The sequence below is a fragment of the Calypte anna genome, chromosome 1 (genome assembly GCF_003957555.1).
Source record: "Calypte anna isolate BGI_N300 chromosome 1, bCalAnn1_v1.p, whole genome shotgun sequence".
NCBI lineage: Eukaryota > Metazoa > Chordata > Aves > Apodiformes > Trochilidae > Calypte > Calypte anna.
In genome coordinates, this window is record NC_044244.1 from 60,686,499 (window position 1) to 60,703,233 (window position 16,735).

General features: G+C 35.1%; 1 protein-coding gene across 8 annotated transcripts in view; it reads right to left on the minus strand.

The window, feature by feature from the left end:
- DNM1L (dynamin 1 like) overlaps nt 1-16,735 on the minus strand; it is a 39,774-nt gene that overhangs the window by 13,552 nt on the left and 9,487 nt on the right. For 2 of the 8 annotated variants that reach the window (XM_030469642.1, XM_030469645.1), the window contains exons 2-14: nt 15,507-15,654; nt 12,053-12,139; nt 9,548-9,586; nt 8,357-8,403; nt 7,205-7,276; nt 6,632-6,718; nt 5,735-5,897; nt 3,726-3,846; nt 2,956-3,087; nt 2,460-2,666; nt 2,146-2,266; nt 756-911; nt 552-641 (exon numbers count right to left, since the gene is read on the minus strand). In XM_030469642.1, coding sequence (XP_030325502.1) covers nt 552-641; nt 756-911; nt 2,146-2,266; nt 2,460-2,666; nt 2,956-3,087; nt 3,726-3,846; nt 5,735-5,897; nt 6,632-6,718; nt 7,205-7,276; nt 8,357-8,403; nt 9,548-9,586; nt 12,053-12,139; nt 15,507-15,654 — 1,470 coding nt within the window. The remainder of the gene's footprint in view (nt 1-551; nt 642-755; nt 912-2,145; nt 2,267-2,459; nt 2,667-2,955; nt 3,088-3,725; nt 3,847-5,734; nt 5,898-6,631; nt 6,719-7,204; nt 7,277-8,356; nt 8,404-9,547; nt 9,587-12,052; nt 12,140-15,506; nt 15,655-16,735) is intronic. The other 6 variants (XM_030469646.1, XM_030469648.1, XM_030469649.1 and 3 more) reach the window with 4 other exon arrangements.

Consider the following 16,735-nt stretch of genomic DNA (forward strand, 5'->3'; position numbering starts at 1 on the left):
CAATAAATGAAACACTTTGCTTCCCCCTCAGTAAGCAGACCAAAGCAGAATTTAATACTAAATCATATTTCCTCAAAAACATGAATTTTTATTTCTCACTAACTAAAGGGCATTACAAGCACAATCAACATCTTCTGCTGGCTTTATCTCTAAAATACATAGTATAAGAACTATAATTTAATTTTAATAATTGCACCCCAAACTTGATAGTAAATGCACAGCTTCTGTTACAAGGGAGGGAAATACACCAATACCAGAAAGACTAGGAAATGTTAAATCCAAGTTTTAGTAAAATTCTTCTTAGCAAATTAAAACATAGGGTACAATAAGCTGAAGAGGGTTCCCCCTACCTCTCTGGTCTTTATGCACCTACCTTCTCATGCAGAAATAGTTTCAAACCACCTAGATACTAAATATCTAGCTATCTAACAAATCCACGTTAAAATTCCTTTAGTCATTTGGATTCCTGACGTTACAGAGCAAACAGAAGCATCAAGAAGATCCCAGAAAACACACGTTTTCCAGTGGAATTATAGAAGGTGGAAAATTACCATTTCATTTGTGACAGGAAGTCTTCTCCGCAGAAGACAGGTTACTACTTCAACTATGGCATCGTGCAATTTAGGAAACCTCAATAATTCCTAAAAAAGAAAACAAAAATTTACTGATGGAATGTCCAGAATTTTTAGGGAAGTGAGGGGGTGGGGAGGGCTACCCAGCAATTATAAGCATAATTCTAAAATGTGCATTTTTACCTGTGTACTGTAATTACTACAGTGCTGGATAATCCTCTGCATTTCTTCATGAACCAGCTCCACACAGCGCAAGCTGGGTTCTTCTAAACGTTTGATCTGCCTTTTTACTAGCAGTTCAAATGAAACTTCAGGAACAAACAAGGCAGGACGGGGACCCTAGTTTAAAAGGAGGCAAAAAGCTGCTAAATCCTGTAATAAAACTACATTCATTCCTAAGAAGTAGTATCTGATGAAGCCCAGAATAAATCTGGTCACAGTGCTCAATGCCAGAACACTCTGAAGAGGTCTTAGAGTAAAATATGCTACAAGAATACTTAGAATACAAACTTCATATTCGTGAATCCAACTTTCAATGAAATTTATTATAAAGGCAAAGACATTATCTTTCTAACTTCAGAGAGAAGAGTTACCATTATTTCACAGTCCTGGATGTACAATTTTTACTGTAATGTAGGTGGGTTTTCTGTCAAGTATAATCACAACACAGTGTCACTGACTTACACTGTTTGGGATAACTTAGTTTATGACCATACAGAAATGTACTGATTTGATGGCTGTTTTAGTTTTTGTTTGTTTGCTTTTGTTTTTAGGTTAAAAGACCTTAGAAACACTAAGATGTAATACATAACATAAAAACAAGACATCTCTCCTGTCACTAAATGTTTTCATTTTACATATACAGAACATGCACACAGATTACTCATTGCTGCAGAGCACCCCCAGCTTTGAGTAATTACTAAGCATGCAGAAACTTGACTGCCTCTCCACACCCAACAAAAGAGTATGAAAGCAGATCTCTATGTTTGACATTCAAAGTCAAAATTAATTAAGAAAGTAAGTAAGAAATTAACATTTTATATACTGCAAAATTTAAAAGTCAACTTCATCTGTTAATTCTTAGCAACACCAGTTCCCATATTCACAAGAATCCCAGTCTATCATGTAAACTGAACCACTGGAGAACTGTGTCCCTTACACAGAATAAAAATATCTGAAAGTATTCTAGCCCATTCACTTCATACAAGAGTCTTCAGAAGTGCTTAGTGCAAAATAAATGCAGAAACAGACTTCTATCACCATTTCTGTAATACATGATAGCTTCAGTTTAGGGTTGCCAAAGCAGGGCCTGAGCTGTAAATTTCAGCCTGTAAATAACAGTAATGAGATGTAAGCACTGGCTTTAAACTCATTCTATATTGGATATTGGCTGCAAACTTGGATAGTATATTTTCTTCACTTCAAATACCAAAAGCAGCATTCAGCCTCTTCATACTAACTCATTCAGATGAGATCAATAATTGGCAAGACTGAAAGAGAACAAACTCATTGAAGCCTTATTTTCTAATCCAATATATTGGCACAATGCTTAGAAATACAGAGTGACACTCACAGTGGCATTTCTAATGGCAGTGAGAATATCAATTGTGTTAAGGCCTCCCAGTGGGTCAACAGATTCTAAAGTTCTTCCAAAGGTCTCATGAAAAATATAACAGATTCTGGCTCCACCACATCTGAAAAAAAAAAAATAACTGAAGTAGCGAGCAAGAAAAAAGTTGGCATTGCAAAAATTTTTAAAAGTTACATGTATTCAACCATTTTTTTAGTATGTTATGCTCTAGTGTAATACTAGTGGCAATGAAAGCCCCCAAGAGCCACTGCTCTAGCTGCTTTGTTCAATTATCTAGAAAACCATTTGGCACTTACAGCTCTGAAGTCTCTATGTATTTTGCTGTTCCTTCAATAGTGTTACAATATTCCGTGGCAAATTTGGTAATAAGCTGCAATAAAGTGGCACTTTTGTCCTCAACAGGTTCTCCATAGCTGTTTAGTAGAGACTGGTACTGAGCAGCTAAAACGTTTATTCTGGTTTTCAGTTCTGGTAAGCAATCCCTGATATGATGCATCAATAGTCTAAAAAAAGAGAACAGTCCCTCATTAGAAGGGGAAGTTTCAGCTTTATCATCTCTATCAAAATAGAGAAGAAAAAGAAAATAATTAACAAAGGGAAAATATTTACTCAGGAAAATTACAGTACATTCAGAAACTGAATTAGGGAGCAGTTTTCCCTTATGTATCCTGTACACCAAAAGAGAAAGAAAAGGTAAAAATAGATGTTTACACATACTTCTAACAAACCAATGTAGATCTTAAAGTATCTTTAAAAGCACACAATTATTTTAATTCACATTATATGCAGTACCTGTTCAGTGTTCTAGCCAGATACTTGGTTCCATTTCGATTGGCTAGAGAAGGATACTTCTTTTGAAGAAAACCATATTCATCACGAATGGAATCAGCTACACTCTTCTTGTTGTTAATATCCAACTGACTCCTGAAGTTAAAAGGCTGAGTTACACACTACTTAATAAAGTAAAAATAATACATAATTCTCCTTTTTTAGACAGGACATCTCCCAGCTGGTTTTTGCTGTTTGTTTTTTTTTTTCACCTTCCTTAAACAATATAGGGTTTTATGTGTTGTTCTGTGTAGCATAGCCAACAAATCAGCATGGGTAGCAGCTGTATACAGACTAAGCAATGCTTCTATGAAAACTAAAGGATTTTTGACCTGGGTAATGTAAAATATTACAGTGATCAGTACTATAGCCATATATGTATGCAGTTGGAACTAACACATACAAGATTCAATGATGAGAAGCAGCCCGCAAGGTAAAAAACAACAACAACAAAAAAAAAGAATGAAAAAAAAAACCTAAAAGAAAAAGGAAAGCAGAAAGGACATTAGTTATTTTAGAAGTGTCCCTATTCCTCTACAAATGAGCAGTTGGTTGAGTGGAAGAACAACAAACAGGCTCAGAACAATCTGAGCAACAAGCTTCTCACTTGCTTATTCAGAAGTTTACTTCAACATTAAGTCACCTTACTCTTAGAGCCACACTCACAGTTAAAAAATAACACTTACTTCATATTAACAGAGTTTTAAAAATAAAATCAATGAGCCCAGACAGACCTGTTCACAACTCCAATAATGCCAAGTTTGACTGGGATCACTCTTCCCATAAGCACATCCATAGCATCAGTGCCAGCATCCATGAGATCCAACTTTGTGATAACAGCCAGGGTTCTTCGACCTACCAAAAGAAAAACTCACAGCAACTTGTAGCTAAAACTCAAAGTTCCTCAAACAAACCAGCAAAGACAGCAAAAACCATGTTAATAATCTATCTGGAGGCCCTTGTTAAAAGGGGTATTAGAAAGTATTTGCTGGGTATTGCTCCCCACATACATCTGGTTAAAGAAGGTTTAGGTGACCATGCAGTTTGAAATATCACTCATTACTGATTATGACAAACATTTTTGCATTCTGCCTAAGGCTAGAAGTATTACTAAGCACTTGTGGAGAAGAGTAGGGCAGACAGGAGACTCACAAATGTGAGTGAACTGAACTTATTTCTAGCATATATGTAGGGCCAGACTTAAGGGCAATCTGGTTGAAACTGTATTTAAAATACCCTCTACCCACTAGAGAAGCTGCTACAGGAAGCAAGAGGCCCAGTTCCAGCACAGTGCATCAAATGTAGTGAAAAGCTCCAAGAGACTGTGTAGCTTGAAATCCATCCACAGAAGCAGCTCTGGGGGACTTAATTTTGCTAATGAAATATATCTTCATTTAATACGTGACAATGCTCTCTGAATTAAAACTAAGCTTCATACTGGATACTGTGGAGGAAAAAGTAACCAAAATTTATTAAATAGGTAAATAGTGCACATCTAAACAGGTAGCCTAACATACACAGGATTTGTCTGGCACCTTAATATTTTCTGGGCTCCTGGTTCTGAAAAAACGTGTTTGCCCTTTTTCTTTAAAACATAACACACTTTGAGTCTAAAAATAAACCAGTACCTCAGTGAAATCAGTGGGCTCTTAGGGCCTCGAACTTTCAGATGAATGAAAGTCAGAGTCTACCAACTTTATTACTTCAGGTTCTCATTACATGCTGTTATTTCAACAGAACCCGCAACACAATCTGCAACTCCAGATCTTTAAGGTCTAGAATTTTGTGAAAGAATCCAGAAAGTCATAGCTGATCATTTTTACAGTGGCAAATTAAAAGGAAAGGTTTTACTGCCTTGAACCAGGACAATTTCACTAAGTCTGCCAGAAGAAGAGGTTGTCCCTCAAGGTTTATGTGGCTGTGGAACCCATAAAGGCTTAGGCAAACAGGCCAAAGCAGGCAAGTTTGAAAACACTTAGGAAACATTATACTTTACAGGAAGAAAAAAACTGAGGGAAAAGAATGCTAACAGCAAATATTTGCCTATTTTCAATATATTTATTTTCCAGGTATACTCTTCCATATTCTTTCAAATCACACACTATCACTTATTAGTCAACAGTACTGATAGCACTTCCCACAAACAAGAAGCAAGCACCCAGAGGCTTCAGATCTGTTCCAAAATACATAGGTAAATATGTAATGATATCCACTTTTTTAGATAAAATCAATTTAGTCAGTCCTGTTGCATAAATGCAGGGCATCAAAATTGATACTGAGAGTCTATATTAATATTATTCTTACTAAAAGTCACTAACAGTTTAGTTAACTGGCAATTGCTAGATGCCAGATGGCGTATTTCCTCTACTAAAAGGAACAGAATTGGACAATAAAACAAGGAAGTCACCCTAACAGCCCACTGTAAAGTATTAAAAAAAAAATTTCAAAACCCCCAACATTTGGTAATTTTGCTGCTCTGGAAATTGATGAGGATCTTATGATTAGTAAAACAGTTATTTTGGCCTGTTCATAAGCAAAAAATCTATTGGATACTGACACATCACATTGTCTGAGTTGCAGAGACTGCAGCAGCAAGTCTTTAAGCAAATATAATAACTGTATTTTGTAGGAAATGCAGTGACATTTGTTTTCCTTACTACTTTTTGCCCAAGCTTCAGCTTTATGTTAGGATTTATTTTAAAGGGAAACTGAACTACAAGATCCTTTTTTTCCTTCTGCTTACCATCTGGATCCACCTCCCGGGCAATTTTAAGTGCTTCTGAAGTAGCCATGTCTGTGTTAGCAGCTGTGACTGCCAAAATGATTGAATTTGGGTTGCTGATGAACTGAAGGATTAGCTCTCTTATTTGAAGTTCGATGTCCTTAGGCTGATCACCAACAGGCACCTAGAAAAACAACAACACAGAACTGTTTAAAGTTGTGTATTTATGCCAGTGTGAGGCCTGTCATTGAAAGTTCATGCCTTATGCCACAGTTTGATAGTTTTCCAGCCCAGTTTGATAGTTTTCCAGCCCTTTGTTTCCCCTTCATGAACAAATACAAAATAAAAGATCTTGAAAAGCATCAAAATCAAAACCTGTCTTACAGAAATAAAAATCAGTTCCAGTTATTTGGTGCTGTTGTCAAGATAACCACCTGCATGACTGGCAGGCTTGAGCACACATGTGTGCATAGGCAGGGAAAGAAGTCATCTTGTCATGTTCCAGCATATCTTCACTTTATACAGCTTCTTACCCAAAATACTTCACAACTGCTGGAGAAGCAATGGGGAGAACATTTTCAAACTTGTTAGCTGCCCATCTATGTGAAGATACATCTTTGAAACTTCAAGTACTACCTGTTCTATTAGAAAGAGCAGCCTGCACAATGCTTCCAGTCCCTCAGCTGTATGTAGAAAGTAGAACTTAAGTGGATCTACCTCTTAAAAGAGTGAAGAGCACCAGATATGTAAACATTACACAAGAAGATGGTGACATCTCAAATTTATATAACAACTACTTAACCTGAGGGAAGCTGTTTATCTAATAACACAGAATAATGCCGAAGACTCAACATGCACACCTTTATTTCTAAAGACACTCTTCACAATGAGTCAGAAGAAAAGCATTCTGCATCTTACCTTTGTCATTCCAGGTAAATCCACAAGGGTCAGATTAACAACATTAGAAGAAAAAATCTTAAGATGAATAGGTTCAGGACTGATCCCCTAGAAATATGTTAATAATAAAATTAATTACTATACTGTATTATTTAAAAGCACCCATTAAGAAACCCAAAAGCTGTAGTTTCATACTAGAAAAGCTCTCTTTCATCATACACCTTACAAGTACTGGTTGAGAAAAACCAAGCCAGCCACATCTGTCTATCAATTCTTTGGAAGGCATCCTGTGTCCCCCCCCCTCAATATAATGGACAACAGCTCTTACAGTTCAGTAACTACGTAGACATGCAAGAATTTTTCGTGGTATTATTATGGAAGCTCTGAAATAAAGCAATAGTAATTTTCTGTATTTTCTTTTAGCTAAAGTAATTTATTTTACAAACACAGTGAAAAAATCTCAAGACAGCAAGTAGCATCACTGTGTTCTTCATTAGAATAGTTCAATACTTTTCACTTTTAGCTGCCAGAACTGCTTAAGAAAGGTTTAAGCAGAAAGAGAATCTTCAGCAAGACAAAGATTCAAACATTTACCTTATTATTTCCTGAAATCCTCTCCGTTTCATTTTCTATTTCCTGACGAATTTCATCGAAGTCTGTATAGATCTAAAGTATGGAAGAAAAAAAAATGTTTAAAACTATATCAAAGATAGTACACACATAACCTACTTGCAAAATAACGCTACTTCACTAAGAGGTAGTGAAAAACTGTGCATACAGAAGGTGAGATAAAATAAGAATTACTATTAGCCCCTAAGCTAATGCTAACAGCAGTCACCACTGCCAAAAATTACAGAAATTACAATGTTGCTATTTAATCTGTTGATTAATACTGAGATGTCAGTTATTAGCACTTATTACTCCATCAACGTCAGACAAGGTATACCATTCCTCTAAAGGAAATTTCAAATACTGAATTCCATTTCTAATCTAGCTGCAGTCCTCCAAAGTTAATAAACGACATGTAGCCTAAACCCATTCTCATCTTGAAGAGGACAAAGAACAAGGACAGAGTTTTACATCAAAATTTTTCTACTCTTGTCAATTCTATTCCCTTCAATCAATCCGAAACAACTTGGCACAAAGCTAGCTTTGCACAGGTTTCCTCTACAGATTTCCTTCAATGTCTAGCACTCCCTAGATGTTCAGTAATAAACACTTAAATAATTCATCTGCCAACAAAAGAAGGTAACTGTCTTCAAGTGAAGAATTAAGCTTTGACTCTCATTTTGAAGTCCTAGGTCATCTCAAGTTTCCACTTCTTGCCCTTGATGAGCATTAGGCTCTTCCTTCCTCTTCAAAGCTTTCTAATGAATTTTAGAAGTAGCCAGTTCTTCAGTGTACTGAAATGGCTTGTGATTATACTTCCTTGCCTTTGCAATTTCCATTCTAATTTCACAAATGCATAAAAAAAAAAAAAAAAAAAAAGAAAAATTAGCAAATTAGCACATAAAGAATTAAGGCACAGACAACCATTGATAAATTTCCTGTCTAAAGTTCAAAATAATGTTTCCAGAGGTTTTCTAGTCATAAAAAGCAAACCAGAAAATCTTTAGTGCTCTGGCATAGAGAACAATAGGTAGAATAACCTCCTATTTGGCAAAGTCAAGGGATGAGATATATAATTAAGTACATCTATGACAGCATATTTATGACAGTGCTACTCCATCATCAGAATAAACATACCTTATTTTTGGTATGAAGAAATTTACCCCATTCTTCAGCATCTATCTCTGAAAACAAAGAACTGACATGAGGAAGAAGAAGCAGAATGTTTCAATGACATTTTTTCAAGAGCCTGTTTGTTGAAAACTACAATGTGATTTATTTTTTTCAAGCAGCAATATTAAAAGTAGTCTGCTTTCTAATGTTACATATTAAATAGCTTAGTACAAATACATTTAATATTCTATATTTATGATACTGCTTACTTAAACATAGCTTCTCAGTCTTTTTAGTATTAGACAAGGTCCACCTTCTTAATTGTGATTGAGCCAATCAGCTGTTCTACCATTTTTCAGAAATGATCTAGTCCATTAAATATCAGCTTGTAACAAAAAACATATTAATTATTAGCAACAGCTTCAAAAAAAAAAAAAAATCTGAAAAAATACAAGCTTTTAGCATCTTTTCTTTACCATGCAAGTGAGATTAAATTACAGCTGAAAGGAAAAGTTACAATAACCTGTAGAACCAAAACCAAGCAAACAGAAAACAGGCAAGAATTCTGCATAACAGTGAAGTCTCAGGAGAACATGTCTCATCCCAAATCTGTCAAAGACCAAGCATCTTAACTCTTGTCAATCATTACTGATGTCCAAAATTACTTGGGAGCTATTCAGGAACAGTCCCAGAAACAGCAAAGAAGGTCTTATCAATTCCTGTTTCATAGCACAGGCAGCAGTTGGAGCGACATGGTAAGAAACACTTCCACAACTAAGTTTCCAAGAATTACCAATAAGTTCCATTTCAAATTTTTAGTGTGTGGCAATTTCCTGCCTGCTTCCCAGTATGGCTATCTGGTTTGAAAGAACATTTGGCAAACAAGCTGCTTACCCTCAATGATGTTACCCTTCAAAACATTTTTTCTGCTTAGTTCTCAATATATTGATCAATAGAGAATTTTTTTTTAAGGATTTGGGAATTAAGAGTGCAGGAAAATAGCAACGGCATGGAAGCAAAAAAATCATCTCATTCAGGTCAGAAAACTTAAAATCAACCAGATCACAAGACTCAGCAAAATAATCTATCAACACAGTAGCCAAAGTGTAAAAGGAAAAGTGTAATCAACAATAAAGTGGCATGAAATGTATGCAGTTAGTGTACATAAGCATGCACTTTATGCATAGGGAGAAAAAGCAAGTGGATAAAGGCAACCTTTAGAAAGGTGTCTTGGATTTTTCCATGTAGCAGGGTCTGCAGTTAAAGAGAAACAGCACTGAATGATGTTTAAAATTTTTAATCATGTTTAATATAGTATTTTATTAACTTTCTATACCAGACTGTATTACAAAGTTGCATGCAGACAGATATGCATGCTATTCTAACTGCTGATGAGAATGTTTAACACATTAATAATATGCACAGAAATAAGATCTTAACTAAACAGTTACAAATTATGACTATAAATCCGATATTCTATACGTTTACTTGATTATGACTTTATAGCTATTTATAAAATCCCAATAGCACACAATCTCTGAACACAGAAAACAGCACCATTAGGTTATGGAAAGCTGAATTTATTTGGAAAATATGTTTCTCATTATTTGTTCATGGCAAGAACAAGAAAATGTAAGGAAACATTTTTTATGTCACTCGAAGCAATATTACTGTGTAGGAAATAAATCTGAGGTTTGCATCAATCTTTCTAATGCTAAATTTAAAAAAAAATTATGCCAGTTCTGGGACATATTTAAGTACAGACAACACTAGGTATCACTCTTCCAAACTTCTATTATGGAAAACACATTACAAAACTTTTTATTGAAGGGTTGATGAGGTTACACTCTGTGTTTTTATGTGATACCAGTACAGCACCATGAAAGTGCAACAATTAAAAAAAAAAACAGAAACTGGTGAAGACATTCATGGCATGTACCTGCTAGGCAAAAAATCCAAGCAGCACAACAACAGCTTATCAGTTTCAAAAGCCTACTACACCTGGGGAGTTATTTAAATGTCTTGTTCAGGTGGGTAAGTCAAAAGTTTATCATCAGTATGATGATTTAGATGGACTGGAAAAAATCTAAAAGACAAATTACTTTTCTCCTTACTGTTCTGCAGGCACATAAGCTACGAAGAATCCATTGTTAAAGGCAGCTTTTACTAGTATTTGTTAGTAAATAGGCAAAAATGCATACCAGTCTCTAAAGAAAGTGCAAAATGAAAAGGCTCATTAATTCCAAGTTATTAAGCAAGTTTAAGTTTATTGTTAGTGCAGAGGATATATAGCAAAATTTGTATGCAGAAAGAACAACAGTATTTTCAAAATCATATTGCTCATCTCCTCTTTAAAACTGAATTTAAGAAAGTAAAGACAGGCATAAAGCCAAGAAGATAGAGCACAATACTGCCACCACTAAATTTGAAAGACATGGGCTGAGCACTTTCTTGTTATATCCTTCCTATGAAGATAATATCCTCCTAGAACACGCTGTTTCAGTCTCAAATTACTAGTTTTGCAGTGGCATAAGAAATTGCAGCCAGGTACTAGGCTTAGTTCTATTTATTAAAAAATTATTTCTTGAAGTTTAATTTTGTTATCATTTTCTTTTTCTGTTTTTTAAATATATTCTAGCCAGAGGCATTGCATTTTAACTTAACGTCTATCCATAAAAAAAGAATTTGAAGTTTTTTTAGCTTAAACAAGCCTCAGGTTTTCTTTACTAAACACAACACAAAAGAAAATTGAAGCCATAATAAATGGCTTAGTCTTGACCTCAGTCTTAGTTCACATTAAAAAAAAAAGAAAGAAACAAAGAGTAAAGGAATAAATATTCCTGAGGCACAAAGAAAAATCTCATCTGGTCAAAGTATACATTTTAAAAATTTGATTTTATGCAGCAGGGAAACTCTTGTCCCACTCTTTGAGGAAGTCTGTACTGACACTCCTTTATGTTTGGGAAAAAATTCCCCCTACTTTAATTTAATGCATAGGAGTTTTTAGGAAAAGAGGAAGGATTTGCATTAGTCATAATGCATGGATGCTCAAGGTAAGGAGAAAATATTCAACTATTCACCTATATTCAACAGCCCAGTGTTCTGATTCACATGTAGAACATTTTTTTTACCACTACTTTCACTAGTAAATCAGTCTTCCCCTGGTTATGTTACCTCCTGGCAAAACTTTTCAGGCAAAACTGTCAGGTGAATTAATTTCCTGATTGGATTCATGATTCACTGCTAGATAAAAGCATGAAGAAATGACATTTTGGTCATTATAAAATGAATTTATACAGATTATAAGAAATCATTAAAACAGCTGACAACAAACATCCTGCCTTTCAAAAAATTATCTTCTGAATAAAGCAACAGTCTTTTCTGGCTTTTCTTATCTTCAAGTGAGACCTGAAAACTTTAATTAATATACTAGAAAGCCAGATATAATTACAGTATTTTTCTCAGGACTGCCCTCCACTAAATTCTTATTTTTTTATCTCCTAAGCTGCAATGCTCCTTTAAGAAGCTCAAATACAGTACAATACTGCCTGATTTCTGTTATTCATGGATCTCTTCTTCCTTTCTAGATCAGTAGAATTGTTCTTCATACACAATGGGAGCAGAATGAAGCTGTTAGGAGTCATAAAAGTCTATCAGCATGGCAACAAAAACTTCAAATACTAAAAAGGACAAAAATCAGCAAAGGATGTACAATTTTACCTGTTTTCCTAGCTTTTTCTTTTCCTTCACAGCTCTTAGACCCATTTGAACTCTTTTTTCTCCCCATTACCTCATCCTTTCCTAGCTCTCCAAGTAAAAAGAAAAAAAAAAAAGCCAAGTTATGAAAAAAACACACACACATCACCCAATCCCTTCTTTATGTTGTACCATTTTTTCCATCCTTGACACTAACTAGATGGCAAGCTCTTTGGAGTGAAAGTTCTTTTCCTCTTAAGCTTCTCCAAAGTTAGTTGAAAAGAAGCAGCCCAATATTGTTTGGGAGCTAGGAGTATGACACTCCTAGTTCTAGAATAGAGAGAAAAAAGCAGACAAAACAGTGTTGATTTAGCAAGAGAGATGTCTTAATTATTCCTCTGTTCCATCTCAGTTATATCAGTTCAGAATTTGGAAAATGTTCAGCTTCCTATCTTGGCCAAAAAGAATTTACTAATTGACCATTCCTATCTTTCCTCCTCTTTTCCATTTCCATTTGTTAAATGGGTAAATTACTATAAGAGGTCTTAGCTACAAGGAGAATTTAATAATTCAAGAGACCACAGCCAGTTGTCTCATAAATGCTGCTCCTCTTACAATTTGATAAAAGAACACCACAGTGTGGTATCCCCACATCAAACACTCCATATGTGCTGAATCACTAGAGGCTAACAATAAACAGCAAAAGCATAACGAGAACATTTCCTTCACAACAAAGCACACACACCTGTAGGAGTTATGTATCAATCTGAAATATTATGTTAGGAAAACATAGCACTTCATATTTAATGGAAAATTCATCTCTCCACTACTGTCTGCCTATCTTAATTTATTGCAGTGACCACTGTAAAAGGAGATCACATAAGCTCATCACTGACTTTAAAGATCACCTCTGCTTTTCCTCAGTGTTGCATGATAAAAAATAGAAGTTCAAATATTTGGCTGCAACTCTTTACAACTCTTTCCCAATGAACTCACAAGAATCAAGTAATTTTTTTTTAATTAAACAAACAAACAAGCAAAAAAGCTAAAACCAACCCAAACCTACCAACCAAAAACCCTAAGCTGATATGAACTGATAATCTTTGGCAGTTCACATGCATCATAAGATGTCAAAATTAAGCTGTTGGTGAGAGACAATTTTTCCTTCACAGTTATTTAGACAAGGCAATTGTCCAAGCTGAAAGTAATACCAGAGCAATCCAAAGTACTCTGTGTTAAAAGGAAGAAAGCTTTCTGGATGTAAACACTCAGACAGAGGTAAAATTCAAGCTTATAGGAACCACAGACTAATATTATTTTTAAATGGTGTATTCCTATGTAATACTAGTACATTCAGGATGGATAAAGGTGACATCACAAAACAGAAAACACAAAACAAAGAGGCAGTTGCACAAAAGTATCTGTGCACACAAAGAGTTAATTATAAGCACATTTAGAAAGCAGCATGCTAAGAGACTGTTCTTCATTCTCTTGTCCAACATTCAACTGGTAAAAAAGATACCCCTCAGCTGGCTATAATTTTTTTTCTGCAAGACTATATAGATTTGCCTCTGGTAAATCCCAAACACATATTTAACCATACCTCAGCATCCACCTCAGAACAAAAAAAGACCTCTAATACCCTAGTGACTTAGTACAAAGTCAGACAGCATAGCCAGGATAAGAGATTGACATCTTTTTTTTTCCTTCCAAGCTACTTGAACCCATCTTCTTAAATGTAACACCACAATCTGCACACATGCTAAACCAGATCAGTAACAAAACCGTTTAGACCACAGTTTTCCTGAATTTGGAAGTAGTTTCAAATCCAATTGATAAGTCATAAAGGTTTGTCTGTTCTTACCAAATAAGCTCACATTTCTCTCAAAGGAACATCAAGAAGAGATTATAATAACACATTAATTTTACAAATTGCTTTTTTCCCCCAAAGATCTAAATGGGACTTAGACATTTTACTTTAGCCTAACATCCTTATGCAATATCATTATCCCATTTTAAACTTAAAATCTGAAGCCCCAGATCAAAGGCAACAAACAACAGAAAGGTTCTGCTTTGACTCAGAATACTCTCAATTATAAAATCATCTTTTATACCCATAAAGTCACAGAGCAGAACAAAATCATATCCTATCCTATACAACTCAGAATCAAAGCACTCTGAAAACTACTAGAAACTATAGACTGCAAAATTTAAGTAACTTAAAACCACATTTAGAGATCAAACGTGCCACTTCTAAAAGGTTGCCCAGAGACTCTCAGAATTCCCCACCCTTATAGGTTTAAGACCCAACTAGATAAAGCCCAGAGCAATCTGGTCTTGAGTTCAGATTTGGCCCTTTTTTTGATGAGTAGGTTAGACTAGAGACCTCCTGAGATCATTTCCAATCTGAAACGTCCTACAATATCTCACAACCCAGCACATTCTGGATTGCACACTAAAAGTTCTTAATTATTATGAACTCTAATTGTGTTCACTACTTGTGGCAATCATGAAAACTGGAGCTTAAACCATTTAAACTGCACAGTATTTGTAACTATTCTTCAGAAATGAAAGGCCACCATAACAATTACATGAAAACAAACACTGTAGGCAACTTCTGGTATCTTGATTTACAACTGCCAGGAGTAAATTCAAAAAAATTTGAACAAAATTGCTACTATTAACTATAGCCCAAGTTTATCACTCCAATAAAATCCTGTGTGCTTTTTGCTGTCTACATCAAAAAGCTAAAAATCTATCTTACAATCAGAAGGTAGCTATGCCCCCACTGTTCTTCCATAAGATCAAGAGCACTTGTTAGTATAGAATGAGCATTTAAACTCTCAAGGGACAACTGAGATTACTTTCTTGATCTGCTGAAGATAATATAAAAACACTACAGAAGACAAAAGCTGCAAAATAGACACAAGCATTCAAATTAGACAACATTTATATATTGTTCTTGATGTTCATGGCATACTGTGCCCATTAAAGCAGCATCTGTAAGTTACAGAACACACTCATTAAATTTTTTGTCTACTACAAGTTTGCTTTCAGTTCTCCTTCTTCTGCTCTCTTTAGAACTTAGCAATTTCCTAACTTTCTAAAGCATCACATACTCATCCCCACAGAGAAAAACCTTATTTATATAGCAGCAGAATAGGAGAAAAAAAACACATACTAGAAAATCATTATCATAACTGAAATGCTTTTTTTGCCTGCTAAGAAAAACTTAAAGGAACACTTTAAGGAACACTTAAAACATTAAAGGTATTTTCAATATCCAAAATACTTTGACTTCAAGACATTTGTTAAATGGACAAGACAGATATGACAACAGCTGTGTTTTCTTCTAGGTAAATTTTAAAAAGCACATTCAAGTTGTAATCTTAAAACAACTCATTTTCCAAACAAATAAACAAGACAGATTAAAAGTCTCTGTCCTACCAGGCAAAACACACTCTTGGATCACACTTACCATTTTCATCTCCAGCTGTTTTCCGACCATCCTCTGGTGAAACGTGCACCAGCTGCAGAATAAGGGGTCTCCGGGTGACAACTCCAGTACCTCGAGGGAGCAGATCCCTCCCCACAAGACTTTCCAACACAGAACTCTTTCCACTGCTCTGAAAATTGGAATACAGCTACGTGATTTTCTTAAACATGAAAATGCTGTAATATTTTAGTTTAAATTTGCTTCCATAACTCCTCCAAACAATGCTCTATTTTGTCCTCTATTATACAGAGGCCAGAAGAGCAACTGATAGACTCACTGCATCTAACACAGCAGTACCAAGACACACTGCATAAGCACTGAAGGACCAGTACCTGGGTAAACTTCCTTGGGATACTTAAAAGCCATGTAGGATAGATGTATTTCTATGTCTTAAGGATAAATTAAACAAATAGTAAGTTTTTGAAAATTCAGTATCCTATTTAACCTTCTCTACCCCAAATTTTAATCACTCCGGAAGCATTTATAAAACAGGAAAAAAATTGATTTTCTTTATAATACTCAGAAGGATATTCTACATCTTCTATGCGAAGTGAAACATCTAACACTTCACTCTGTAGACTAAGGAATTCAAAATTCTGTTAGTATTAACATGGGCTAGCCATGTCAATATTAACAGGAGCATTAAATGAAAAGATATTAACAACCTACACTCCAGTACATAAAACTATTACAACTTTGTAGCCCTTTCAGTTTGCTTTTTTGGTACATTGTATTGTATCAGCTTCAAAGTGCAAATATTGGTTTATCCTTTAAATATATAAACAGACATTGTTTTCTAATTGCCTCTCCAGTTGTGTGTGTATATTTAAAAGTACTTACAAGTGAACTGATTGCAAACATCTATCTACATAGTAACAAACTGTAAGAAGTTGCAAAATACTTAAAGGCTGTGAAATTACAAACTGGCTTTTGAAGTATATGCCTAAAATGTTCTCCTGTAGCACTTCTGAATAAACCTGGCTACATGGTCCAATAAGCAGCTGTGAACACATGGGTTAACAGTGATTCAAGACTACTACCACGTTAAAAGCAACAATAAACGACGGTCTAGTAACTGCAGCAGTAGTGGACCAAGGGTTGGACTTGATGATCTCCGAGGTCCCTTCCAACCCAGCCAATTCTATGATTCTATGACCCAGAGATATCAACACAATACTTGGAAAGACCTTTTAAGATTTTGTCTTTTCAAT